At 47.6% G+C, this 13,382-nt stretch overlaps 1 protein-coding gene across 1 annotated transcript in view; it reads left to right on the plus strand.

Moving 5' to 3' along the window:
* The window catches only part of LOC112075544 (1,4-alpha-glucan-branching enzyme), a gene marked incomplete at its 5' end in the record, with an annotated part of 40,230 nt that overhangs the window by 16,188 nt on the left and 10,660 nt on the right, over positions 1 to 13,382 (plus strand). Inside the window, one exon of the mRNA XM_024142530.2 lies at positions 11,816 to 11,951. Within this exon, the coding sequence (XP_023998298.1) occupies positions 11,816 to 11,951 (136 nt within the window). The remainder of the gene's footprint in view (positions 1 to 11,815; positions 11,952 to 13,382) is intronic.

Below are 13,382 nucleotides of genomic sequence, written 5' to 3' on the forward strand. Positions count from 1 at the left end.
TCCATAGGACACCAGCTAGAATCTACTTATACTAAACATAAACCAACTACTTAATAAACCCCTAAACCTTACAACCACCCTAGACACTACAAAAAACACATACATTCCCCATGTCACACCCTGACCTAAACAAAATAAATTAAGAAAACAAAGAAACTACCAGGGCGACATAACCACCCCCTTAAGTCGAACTCCGGGCGAACCAGCACAGTTAAGGAGTCTGTTGGCGTCCTTCCACGCTGCGCGCTCTGCCACTGGTCGTGTCCCCACCCCACCATAGTCACTATACCCTCCTTCTTAACCACCGACGGCGACTCAAGGCAGCACCCACTAGGGGGCAGCACCGACTAAAGGGCAGCACCGACTAAGGGCAGACCGACTAAGGGGCACGCAGCAGCGACCATAAGCAGCACCAGGATAAGTACCAGATAAGCAGCACCAGATAAGCACCCCAGATAAGGGCAAGCTCCGGACTGAGACCAGCTCGACTGAAGGCACACCGACTAAGGGCAGCACCGGATAAAGGGCAGACCGACTAAGGGCACACCGACTAAGGCACACCGACTAAGCAGCAGCCGTACTAAGGCACACCAGATAAGTGGGCACACCAGGATAAGGCACCCAGATAAGGCAGCCCCCAGGATAAGGACTGCCGACTGAGAACGGCAGCTCCCGGACCTGAATCGATCCGGCTGGGGCGGGCTGGCGGTTTCATGCGATCCTGTGCGCTGCATCCTGCTGCCGCTCGCCGGACCTGCCTGCCGCGGCTGGCGATCCTGGTGGACGTCTCTGCGCGACGGCTGACGGCTCATGCTGGCTGACGATCTGTCTCTCATGGCTGGACTGACGGATCTGGTGCACATGCTGCTGACGATCTGGCGCAATGCTGGGCTGACGGGATCTGGGCCCGCTCATGCTGGTGACGGATCTGCCGCTCATGCTGCTGAAACGTCTGGAGCCTTCATTGGCGGTGACGGCTCGACCGCCTCATGCTGCTGACGCTCTGACGCTCATGCTGAGGGATCTACGCTCTGGACGCTCTGGTGGCTGACGCTTCTGACGCTCATGGCTGGCTGCGGCTCTTAGCCGACGCTCTTGACGCTTCAATGCTGCTGACCGCCTCGGAGCTCATGGCTGCTGACGGCTCTGGAACGCTCATGTCTGGCTTGACGCTCTGGACGCTCATGCTGCTGACGCTCCGACGCTCATGGCTGGGACCGCTCTGGACGTTCATGGCTGCGACCGTCTGGACGCTCATCTGCTGGCGGCCTGGCACCTGCTTGGGGGCTGGCGGGGGTGCGGCTCTGACAATTCCCTGTCTGGTCTGGCTCTGGAATCCGTTGTTGCGCTCTGCAGATCCTGTCTGGTTGCGCTCTGCAGAGTCCTGTCTGTTGCGCTCTGCAGATCCTGTCTGGCGCACTTGGCATATCCTCTGTTGCGGCCTCTGAGACTGTCACGAATCCTGATCGTCGAATTGGCTCTAAGCCCTCTGAGCATCTGTCTGACGAGCTCGCATCCTGTCTGACGAATCTTACGGCTGCCTGAGATACGCTCCTCGGACAACGGCCGCTCAGACGGCTCGGACAGAACGCTCAACGCTCGGACGACGGTCAACGAAGAAAGAGTCAGGCTCGACGCGAATGGCTCAGTGCGCTGAGACGGACCGCCAAATGGGCGGGTGACCATGGCTCAGAGGTGGAACATGGTGCATCGCTGGGAACGATGCTCAGATGGCGCTGGGGAGACGGACTCAATACTGTACGATGTTGCCTAACATGCATGAACGATGTCAGATCCTGGAAGAGACGATGGCTCAGAGGCGCTGAGAACGATGCTCATATGCGACGTAGGCTCAGATTGCCTGAAGACGGATGCTCACTGGGAATGACGACTGGCAGATCGCGATGGATCCGATCGGTCTAAGGCTCTCCGTCGCGTCGGCCTCCTAAGCCTACGTCGGTCTGCGGAAGCTCTGCCACCATCTGGCAAGCTTCTGCCGATCCTGGAAGCTCTGCCGATCCGGTCGGCGAAGTCCTGGCCGACGGTCGCGAGTCCACCTCTGCGAAGGCTCAGCCGTCTCCGGTTCTGGCGAAGCTCTACGGCTCGGTCTGCAGCGACCTACTCTCGAAGCTCGCGGCTCGCTGTCTGGCGGCGGCTCTCTAGGCTCATGGCAGACGGGCGGCTTGCAGGCTCATCAGTACGGCGCCTTAAAGCCTCCAATACAGACGCATTCAGCGCGCCTTGGCAACGACATCATACGCCCGTTGGGCAACGGGCAGTTTCAGCCCGCCTTGCAATGGGCTTCAGCCCGCTGCAGACGGCAGTTCAGCCCGCTGGCAGACGGCAACTCTGACGCTAACGACCATGTAAGCCTGCGTGCCGGAACTCGAGTACCGGCTAAGGACACCACCTTCAGGCTAGTGCGGACCAACAACAGCACACTGGACTCTCAAAGCTACTATAGGCCTATTTGTGTACCGCACGGTGTACCGGCTGAGAACACGCACAACAGCCGATACGGGGAAAGGAACAGTGCGTACAGCCTGGAGAGCACATGAGGCTTGTGGCGTGACCGAACTGGTGTACCGACTAGACACCACCTCAAGGTAGGCGGGACAGCTGTAAGAACACACACTGTATCTCAAAGCCCTTAGACTGGTGCGCTGGTACCGAACTGTTTACGGCTGCAGCACGCACCACAGGAAGAGTCGGAAAGAGGAACAGTGCGTACAGGGCTCAGGAGACGCAACAAGGAGCCTCCCAACCTTACCTGTATGATCTCCCCCATATTCAACATCTCTCTCTCTTCCTCGTCCCATCCAATAACACACAACAAACTCCTCAAATCTCTAAATCTCCCACTCCCTTTCACTTTCCTCCTAATCTGTCCAATACCTCCACATTCTCCGACTCTAATTCGTTTAGCCAACTGCCCTATGTAAGCACGGAACTGCTCAATTCTCCCACTTGACCCACCACACTCCCCGGTGTCCCCCCCCCCAAAAAATTTGGGTCGCCTCTCGGGCTCCAGCCACTCGCCTTGATTACGGCCTTGCCCATGTTGCTGGAGAATTCTTCACGATCTGTGAGGAGAGACGGACAAAACGCGCATGTGGGAAAATAAGCCATCGTCTTTATATATAGACGGACAAGAGTATGAACATGAAACGAAACACTTATACAAACTATACAAAAACAAACCAAACTACCGTAAAGCTATCAACAACAAGCACAACACATGAACTACTTACGTTCAACATAGACAATTCCCCACAAACGCTAAGCCTTGTGCCTAAATATGCTCCCAATCAAGACAAACAATAACCCATCTTCTCTAATAGACCCCAATTCAGCAACCATTTAGATCCCTAGAACAACTACACACACATACCATAGACACACCGCTAATACCTTATACTAAACATAAACCCAACTACTCTAATAAACCCCTAAACCTTACAACCACCTAGACACTACAAAAAAACACATACATTCCCCATTCACACCCTGACCAACTTAAAATAATAAGAAAACAAAGAAACTAAAGCCAGGCTTACACACGGACTTCGGGATTTATACTAACGTAACTACTTCGACTTACTTGTACAACGAACTGTTTCACCTTTCCTACACTGAAATTACCTCCTGCCATACATGCGTTTCTTAAGCTGGCTTGCTGCACACATCCCGCCGTTAAGCGCACGTTCTCCTATATTATGAACACACTGCTATAAAGCATAATGTTAATGTACTACTTACTGCGCTGTGATGTCTGTAAACCATTCCATTAAAGCGTCTGGGGCGGGCTTAATTTTCAGATTCAACAGAAGATATATTTGTTTCTTGGGACCTAGAACTAACATGTCTGAGTTTAAAAGTAGAACATTTGCCGCCATCCACTTCCTTATGTCTGAAACACAGGCTTCRAGSGAGGGCCATTTTMGGYCTTCACTATGTTTCATCGYAATGTGTCGTRTGCATAGCAGTGAAAGGTAATATTATGTATCACCAAGAGGTAAAATATATAGRAAAAACAATAGTGGTCCTAAAACGGAGCCTTGAGGAACACCGAAATGTACTGTTGATTTGTCAGAGGACAAGCGATCTACAGAGACAAACTGATATCTTTCCCGACAGATAAGATCTAAACCAGGCCAGAACTTGTCCCTTGTAGACCAATTTGGGTTTCCAGTCTCTCCAAAAGAATGTGGTGATCGATGGTATCAAAAAGCAGCACTAAGGTCGAGGAGCACGAGGACAGATACAGCGCCTCGGTCTGACGCCACTAAAAGGTAATTTACCACCTTCACAAGTGCAGTCCCAGTGCAGTCCCAGTGCAGTCCCAGTGCAGTCCCAGTGCAGTCCCAGTGCAGTCCCAGTGCAGTCCCAGTGCTCTAAAACCAGACTGAAGCGTTTCGTATATACATTATTTGTCTTCAGGAATGCAGTGAGTTGTTGTGCAACAGCTTTTTCTAAAAATGTTGAGAGGAGATTCGATATCGGCCGATAGTTTAAAAAATATAAACATTCTGGGTCAAGGTTTGGCTTTTTCAAGAGGATTTATTACTGCCACTTTTAGTGAGTTTGGTCACATCCGGTGGATAGAGAGACGTTTATTATGTTCAACATAGGAGGGCTGGAAGGAAGCAGCTCTTTCAGTAGTTTAGTTGGAATAGGGTCCAGTATGCAGCTTGAAGGTTTAGAGGCCATGACTTTTTTCATCAAGGTGTCAAGAGATATAGMATTAAAAKACTTGAGTGTCTCCCTTGAMCCTAGGTCCTGGCAGTGTTGTGCAGACTCAGGACAACTGAGCTTTGGAGAAATACGCAGATTTAAAGAYGWGTCCGTAATTTGCTTTCTAATGATCATAATCTTTTCGTCAAAGAAGTTKATGAATTTATCACTGCTGAAGTGAAAGCCATCCTCTCTTGGGGAATTCTGCTTTTTAGTTAGCTTTGCGACAGTATCAAAACTACATTTTGGACTGTTCTTATTTTACTCAATTTGTAGCGGCAGCCTTCCTCCTCTTGGGTCTGAAGATGTAGCAGGGATCGGACCAAGACGCAGCGTAGTTCGTGTTCAACATGTTTAATAAAAGACGATAAACGTGAACACTACACAAAATACAAAATAACAAACGTGGCAAAACCGAAACAGTCCTATCTGGTGCAAGGAACACAAAGACAGAAACAACCACCCACAAACCCCAACACAAAACAAGCTACCTAAATATGGTTCCCAATCAGAGACAATGACTAACACCTGCCTCTGATTGAGAACCATAACTCAAGGTCATACGATACGAAACCGGACAAACGTAAGACACACAACCATAAGAGGATGCCAACCTAGCTCACATCCTGACCAACACTAGAAACACGAGAAACCAACAAACAGAAACTATGGTCAACAACGACAATTAAGTATAAGGTAAATCGACGCAGCCAGTGGAGAGGGATCTTCAGATACTACCGTCGTTTTCAGCAGAGACACACGACAGCCATAAGATTACCATTATCGCTAGGAGACGCCATTTCTCGTTCCTACATTATCTGAAGTAAAAAAATAAATCAAAAAAAAAGTAATTGTACTCCAGATGCTCAAACATGGCTCTGATCACGGCCTCAACAGGTAAATTTTCGTCGTATACCAAGGGAACACAATCGTTTTTAGACAAATGTTTATTTGTTTTTCAGGGTGCGAGACATGCACTAAGGCGTATTAACGCAAGGTTAAATTTGAGTCCTCAGTTAGGTGTTTAAACTGATTGTTTGTACTCTGACGTTCTTGGGTAGGTGAGGGAGTTCTGACAAGGGCACTAGAGAATCTGATGGTTGTCCCGAGAATTCTTGATCAGCACGGCTTCTGATGATTCCTTGGTGTGGGGTCTCGAGCAGACATATTATGGTTTGAGATATAAACGTATTAACAATGCCGTGGCTCCGATTAACGTACAGCAGGAATTAAATGAGAAAAAAACATTAAGATCCACAACATTTATTCCACGGGAACAAACAGGGTCCAGAGTAGACTGTGGCAGTGAGTAGGTCCGGAGACATGTTGGACAAAACCCACAGAGTCGATGATAGCTCCGAAAGCCTTTTGGAGTGGGTCTGTGGTCTTTCCATGTGAATATTAAAGCCACCAAAATTACAATATTATCTGCCATCACTACAAGATCCGATAGGAATTCGAGGAACTCAGTGAGGAACGCTGTATATGGCCCAGGAGGCCTGTAAACAGTAGTAGATTTCATGACTAGAAGCTCAAAAGACAAACGCGGTATTTTTTTAATTTTTTTTTGTAAATTGAATTTTGTTATAGTAAATGTTAGCAACACCTCCACTTTTGCGGGATGCACGGGAGATATGGTCACTATTGTAACCAGGATGAGAGGCCTCATTTAACACAGTAAATTCATCAGGCTTAAGCCATGTTTCAGTCAGGCCAATCACATCAAGATTATGATCAGTGATTAGTTCATTGACTATAACTGCCTTGGAAGTGAGGGATCTAACATTAAGTAGCCCTATTTTGAGATGTGAGATATCACAACTCTCTTTCAATAATGACAGAAATGGAGGAGGTCTTTATTCCGATGAGATTGCTCAGGCGAACACCGCCATGTTTAGTTTTGCCCAACCTAGATCGAGCCACAGACACGGTCTCAATGGGGATAGGTTAGCAACAAACCGCACATAAACATGTCTACAAGTTGTGACTGGAAATGACGGGGAACTGTAGGTGTAGGTTCTCTTGGCGTCGGTTCCCCACGTGCAGGTCCTCCGGAGTGGGTCTCGCTGGTTTTGCCGGGGTGTCCGTTGCTCTTGTGTGAGGTGCTGGGCTGTGGTTGAGGGTGATGTCCTTCAGAGTCCTGGCAAAACTTTAACTGCTACCTTGATAGGTGACCTGAGTGTAAAGGCTGTTCAAGTCCATGGTGTTGGCCAGGTAGACGTTTGGTTGGGAGGCACAGTCCCGGGAGGTGGCTGGCTAATCGTCTCGTGGCTGCTCGTCTGCAGGGCAGTTTGAAGATGAGGTGTGACCAAACCTCGCTCAAGATGGAGGAGTCGTCACCAAGGTAAAGCTTGTCATGCTCTCTCTTTGATGCCGTAAAAGTTGAAACTGCGTGAGGATTCCCAGCTCCAGCCATGTACACATTGACAGTGGTTGTTTCAGTTTCATGGTCCTCAATGTCTAGTCTTCTGAGTTTCCACTATGGGTCATACCCTCTCTCTTGACAGAGGGGTAGTGTGCTCCTTTATAGCACTGTGCCATGCCAGYGGATGTTTGTGGYAAATTAAGTGGCTTACGTGCCKCTSTTTGTAGCAGTCAGCAAATAGAGTCTCTSGATTGTCCTTGAGGAGCTTTTTAAAAATAAACGTATTCCGTGCACTGCACTGTGATGACCTCTGCACAGGGGGAAGCCATGGAGCAGGGAGCATCAGAGGCCTCTGCATTTGGGTGGGGGAGGCAGTGAAACTCTGCTGCCATTGCTGGGCTCAAGGGCTTTCACACATCTCACTTCACATTTCAGTGCTAATTGAAGTTTGGTCTGGATCTGTTCTGTCCTGGTAACCAGGTAGCCTTATTAACTTAGCTTRATATAACAACATAACCTAGAGATTGTCTTTTACTTTTTGGCTTCAGAAGTAGCTTCAGACTGAACAGTTTTGGTTCGGATGGTATTTCCAGGTTTCTGCTGTTTCATTTGGTTTGCTAGACGTTTTTTCTTGATAGTCCTTGTTAGTAAGAATCCTTCCAGGTCATTTTGTCCAAAATCAAAGTTTTGGGGTTGAAACTTTGATTTGGGATGAAGGTTTGGATGTAGAGGGTAGTATCCTGTACAAGTTCATCTACGTTTATTCAACTCTAAATCATTTTTTTTTTTAAATTCAGGATCCCACGAGATCATAACCTCTGTCTCTCTCTGTCTCTCTCTGTCTCTCTCTCTCTGTCTCTCTGTCTCTCTCTCTCTCTGTCTCTCTCTGTCTGTCTCTGTCTGTCTGTCTCTGTCTGCCTCTGTCTGCCTCTGTCTGCCTCTGTCTGTCTCTGTCTTTCCCTCTCCACCCTATCTCTGATATTTCCATTTATTTATTTATTTACAAGAGGCCCAATCATTATAACCTCTTCAGAGAGATGGGTCCTGAGCCCAGGTTGTTAGTGTACAAACAAACACACACACGCTGTTGTGTTCCCTCCCTCCACTGGGTCGTTGTCTCTGTAAACACAACACTGTTATCATTTCATCTCTCTCATCATGGCTAGACTCCAGACAGACATATTGTCACACTGATGGAGAGTTCAATAAGTTCAGATCCTCAGGTTGTTTGTTAGTCACCGTTCTATAGCTTCCTGTCTTTAATCATGGACAGACAGCAAGTGGGATGTGTCATCAGCGTTCAATAACTTCTTCAGATCAGATATTGTTCCTGGCCCATCAAGATGGRGTCGATAGAGATGGCAGCTATGCTTCAAGTCCTTAGGAAACTGTGCAGTATTTTATTTTWTTAAAGGTYTTTCTTACATCGTTAGACCAGAAAACCTTAAATGTTATTACATACAGCCGGGAAGAACTATTGGATATCAGAGAGATGTCAACTTACCAGCACAACCAGCACTATGACCAGGAATACGACTTTCCCAAAGCGGATCTTTTGTCTGCACCTCGGCTTTTGAACTAATTCCAGAGGCCGACCCAAAACAACGCCGTCGGGGGAGASSGTGCCGGAGCGGTCTTCTAGTGAGGCTTCGGATGCGCMCACACCACCCACCGCTTCCCAGTATATTACTCGCTAATGTCCAGTCCCTAGTTAACAAAGTCAACGAAATCAGGTCAAAAGTTGCTTTCCAAAGAGATTGTAACATACTCTGTTCCACGGAGACATGGCTAGCTGGAGACATGAGTCTGTACAGCCAATGGGATTTTCAGTGCATCGCGCCGACAGGAACAAACATCTCTCTGGTAAGAAGAAGGGCGGGGTGTATGTTTCATGATTAACGACTCATGGTGTAATTGTAACCACATACAGGAACTCAAGTCCTTTTGTTCATCTGACCTAGAATTTCTCACAATCAAATGCTGACCATATTATCTCCCAAGAGAACTGTTCTCGGTTGTTGTCACAGCCGTGTATATTCCCCCGCAAGCGGATACCAAGACGGCCCTCAAGGAACTTCACTGGACATTATGCAAACTGGAAACCATATATCCTGAGGCTGCATTTATTGTAGCTGGGGATTTTAACAAAGCTAATCTGAGAACAAACCCAAATTCTATCAGCATATCAATTGCAGTACACGAGCGAGTAACACGCTCGACCGTTGCTACTCTAGCTTCCGCAATGCATACAAGGCCCTCCCCCTCCCTCCTTTTGGCAAATCTGACCATGACTCCATCATGCTCCCCTCCTATAGGCAGAAACTAAAACAGGAAGTGCCCGTGTTTAGCTCTCGCTGGTCTGACCAATCGGATTCTACACTTTAAGGTTGCTTCAATCACGTGTACTAGGATATGTTCCGGGTAGCCTCAGACAATAACATTGATGTATTCGCTGACTCAGTGAGCGAGTTTATAAGGAGGTGTATAGGAGATGTCGTACCCACTGTGACTATTAAAACCTTCCCTAACCAGAAACTGTGGATTGATGGCAGCATTCGCGCAAAACTGAAAGCATGTACCACCGCATTTAATCATGGCAAGGCGACTGGAAACATGACCGAAAACAAACAGTGTAGTTATTCCCTCCGTAAGGCAATCAAACAAGCAAAGCGTCAGTATAGAGACAAAGTAGAGTCGCAATTCAACGGCTTAAACACGAGACATATGTGGCAGGGTCTACAGTCAATCACGGATTACAAAAAGAAAACCAGCCCCGTCGCGGACATCGACGTCTTGCTCCCAGACAAATTAAACAACTTCTTTGCGCGCTTTGAGGACAAAACAGTGCCACCGACATAGCCCTCTATTAAAACCTGTGGGCTCTCCTTCTCCGTGGCCAACGTGAGTAAAACATTTAAACCTGTTAACCCTCGCAATGCTGCCGGCCCTGATACCATCCCTAGCCGCGTCCTCAGAGCATGCGATAGACCAGCTGGCTGGTGTGTTTACAGGCATATTCAATCAAACCCTATCCCAGTCTGCTGTCCCCACATGCTTCAAGATGGCCACCGTTGTTCCTGTTCCCAAGAAAGCTAAGGTAACTGACTATCACCCCGTTGCACTCACTTCTGTCATCATGAGGTGATTTGAGAGAATAGTCAAGGATCATATCACCTCCACCCTACCTGACACCCTAGACCCACTTCAATTTGCTTACCGCCCCAATAGGTCCACAGACGATGCAATCGCCATCACACTGCACACTGCCCTATCCTACCTGGACAAGAGGAATACCTATGTGTGAATGCTGTTCATTAACTACAGCTCAGCATTCAACACCATAGTACCCTCCAAACTCCTCATTAAGCTTCACCCTTAATGACCCCGGCCCGGTGCAACTGGGTCCTGGACTTCCTGACGGGCTGCCCCCAGGTGGTGAAGGTAGGAAATATCTCCACTCCGCTGATCATCAACACTGGAGCCCCACAAAGGTGCGTTCTCAGCCCTCTCCTGTACTCCCTGTTCACCCACGACTGCGTGGTCATGCACGCCTCCAACTCAATCATCACCTCCAGGAGGCTGAAGAAATGTTGGTTTGTCACCGAAAACCCTCARTAACTTTTACAGGTGCACAATTGAGAGCATCCTGTCAGGCTGTATCACCGCCTGGTACGGCAACTGCACCGCACGCAACCGCAGGGTGCGGTCTGCACAACACATCACCGGGGGCAAACTACCTGCCCTCCAGGACACCTACAACACCCAATGTCACAGGAAGGAAAAAAAGATCAAGGACAATAACCACCCGAGCCACTACCTGTTCTCCCCGCTTCCACCTAGAAGGCGATGTCAGTACAAGTGCATCAGAGCTGGGACAGAGAGATTGAAGCTGTTTTTCAATCTCAAGGCCATCAGATTGTTAAACAGTCACCACTAGCACAGAAAGGCGGCTGCCTACTTACAGACTTGATATTAATGGCCACTTTAATAAATGGAACGCTAGTCACTTTAATAACGCCACTTTAAGAATGTTTACATATCTCGCATTACTAATCTCATATGTATATACTGTATACTGTATCCTAAACTATCGATTCTTTACTATCTATTGCATCTTAGCCGCTCTGTCACTGCTCATCCATATATTTTATACTTTTATATTCTCATCCCATTCCTTTACTAGATTGTGTGTATTATGATTTATTGTGGAATTTGTTAGATATTAGGTTTTCTTGTGGAATTGTTAGATATTACCTGTTAGATTCTGCTGCACTGTTGGATCTAGAAGCACAAGCATTTCGCTACACTCGCAATAACATCTGCTAACCATGTGTATGTGACCAATAACATCTGCTAACCATGTGTATGTGACCAATAACATATCCTAACAATGTGTATGTGACCAATAACATCTCCTAACCATGTGTATGTGACCAATAACATGTCCTATCAGTCGTTGAATCCATTAGCTCTGGCTATGAATTGTAATGGTCATATTTCTCTAGCCCCCTCCCTCAGTTTTTTCCCAAAACAGTAACTTTGTTATTGTTTAAAATGTAGATTCTCCCTTTTTTAAGCTGAAACACCTCTATACGTTGTTGTTTGCTTGTCTGGTTGGATAACCAGACTGATCGAAGCATGTTAACCAGTCTAGTTTCCCATGCGGTTCAGTTTTTCATGTTTCAGCTGTTCTTCGTCGTGTTTCCTCCCCTCCAGCACATCCACCCTCGCCCTAAGAAGCCCCAGAGTTTACGGATCTACGAATCCCACGTGGGCATCGCCTCACCTGACCCTAAAGTCGCCTCCTACACCAACTTCACAATCAATGTCCTGCCTCGAATAAAAGACTTGGGTAAGTGATTACAGAGCTACCATACCTGGGCAACAGATCAGATCTACCTAGAACGAGGCAACATATCTCAGCTATCTAGACCTGGGAAACACATCACAGAGCTATCTAGACCTGGGAAACACATCACAGAGCTATCTAGACCTGGGACACACATCACAGAGCTATCTAGACCTGGGAAACACATCACAGAGCTATCTAGACCTGGGAAACACATCACAGAGCTATCTAGACCTGGGAAACACACCACAGAGCTATCTAGACCTGGGAAACACACCACAGAGCTAACTAGACCTGGGAAACACACCACAGAGCTAACTAGACCTGGGAAACACACCACAGAGCTATCTAGACCTGGGAAACACATCACATAGCTCTGTGGTCTGTTGCCTAGTTCTAGATAGCTAGGTAGACCTGGGAAACACATCAGAGCTAGGTAGACCTGGGCAACAGATCAGAGCTATCTAGACCTGAGCAACAGATCAGAGCTATCTAGACCTGAGCAACAGATCAGAGCTATCTAGACCTGAGCAACAGATTTTAACGCTAGCTTAGGTTACCACAGGCACCTAAACCAAGGCTATAACCAAATAAATAGAATAACTATTCCCTATAGCTACCCATCATCACAGAACCGTTGACTTCAATGGGAAACCCGTTCTAGCAATTATATTTCTATGGCTATAATACATTTAGTCTGTGTCCCAAATGGCAGACTATCCCATATATAGTGCACTAGACTCTATCCCTATGGGCCCTGTTCAAAAMAAGTACACTATATAGGGAATAGCATGTCATTTGGGACGCAACATGCATTTCCTTCCCCTGCTTCCAGCCTTTAGCTACAGCAAATCGTTGAGCTGGTGTTTTGCTGTCTGCTACAGGTCTGATGAACACGAAAGTACTAAAACATCGCACTGTTTCTCTTTCATCTAGTAGTGTGTAGTACTAGGGCTGTAAAGGGGATGGTCAGTCCTGAACAGAGCAACATCTCCTCATTTGTCTTCTACCATCCAAGAGACTGTTATAAAGTACACAGCTTTGAAAGACTGTGTACACTCATTTACATTACATTACATTTAAGTCATTTAGCAGACGCTCTTATCCAGAGCGACTTACACTCCTAACAAGACTAGACTCTGTTTAAAGTTTAAAAACTCAACAGATGAGGAAAGGGGAGTAGAGAAAGGGTGGATGACGAGGGAGAGAAGCGAGGGTCGTAGAGCAGAGGGAGAGAGGGGAGGAGAGGGGAAAGGGGGGGGAGGAGGAGAGGTCATTCTCTGTCATTATGCTCCTCCATCAGAGCAGCAGTGGTCCTTGACCCTGCCTGGTGACCTGCTGTGCTACTGTCTGTCTGTCCCAAACACGAGCCAGCGCTGTTCAAGGGCCTCTTCAGACGCAGCCCTGTGTGTGTGTGTGTGTGTGTGTGTGTGT

Source organism: Salvelinus sp. IW2-2015, unplaced genomic scaffold, assembly GCF_002910315.2.
Source record: "Salvelinus sp. IW2-2015 unplaced genomic scaffold, ASM291031v2 Un_scaffold3231, whole genome shotgun sequence".
Classification (NCBI taxonomy): domain Eukaryota; kingdom Metazoa; phylum Chordata; class Actinopteri; order Salmoniformes; family Salmonidae; genus Salvelinus; species Salvelinus sp. IW2-2015.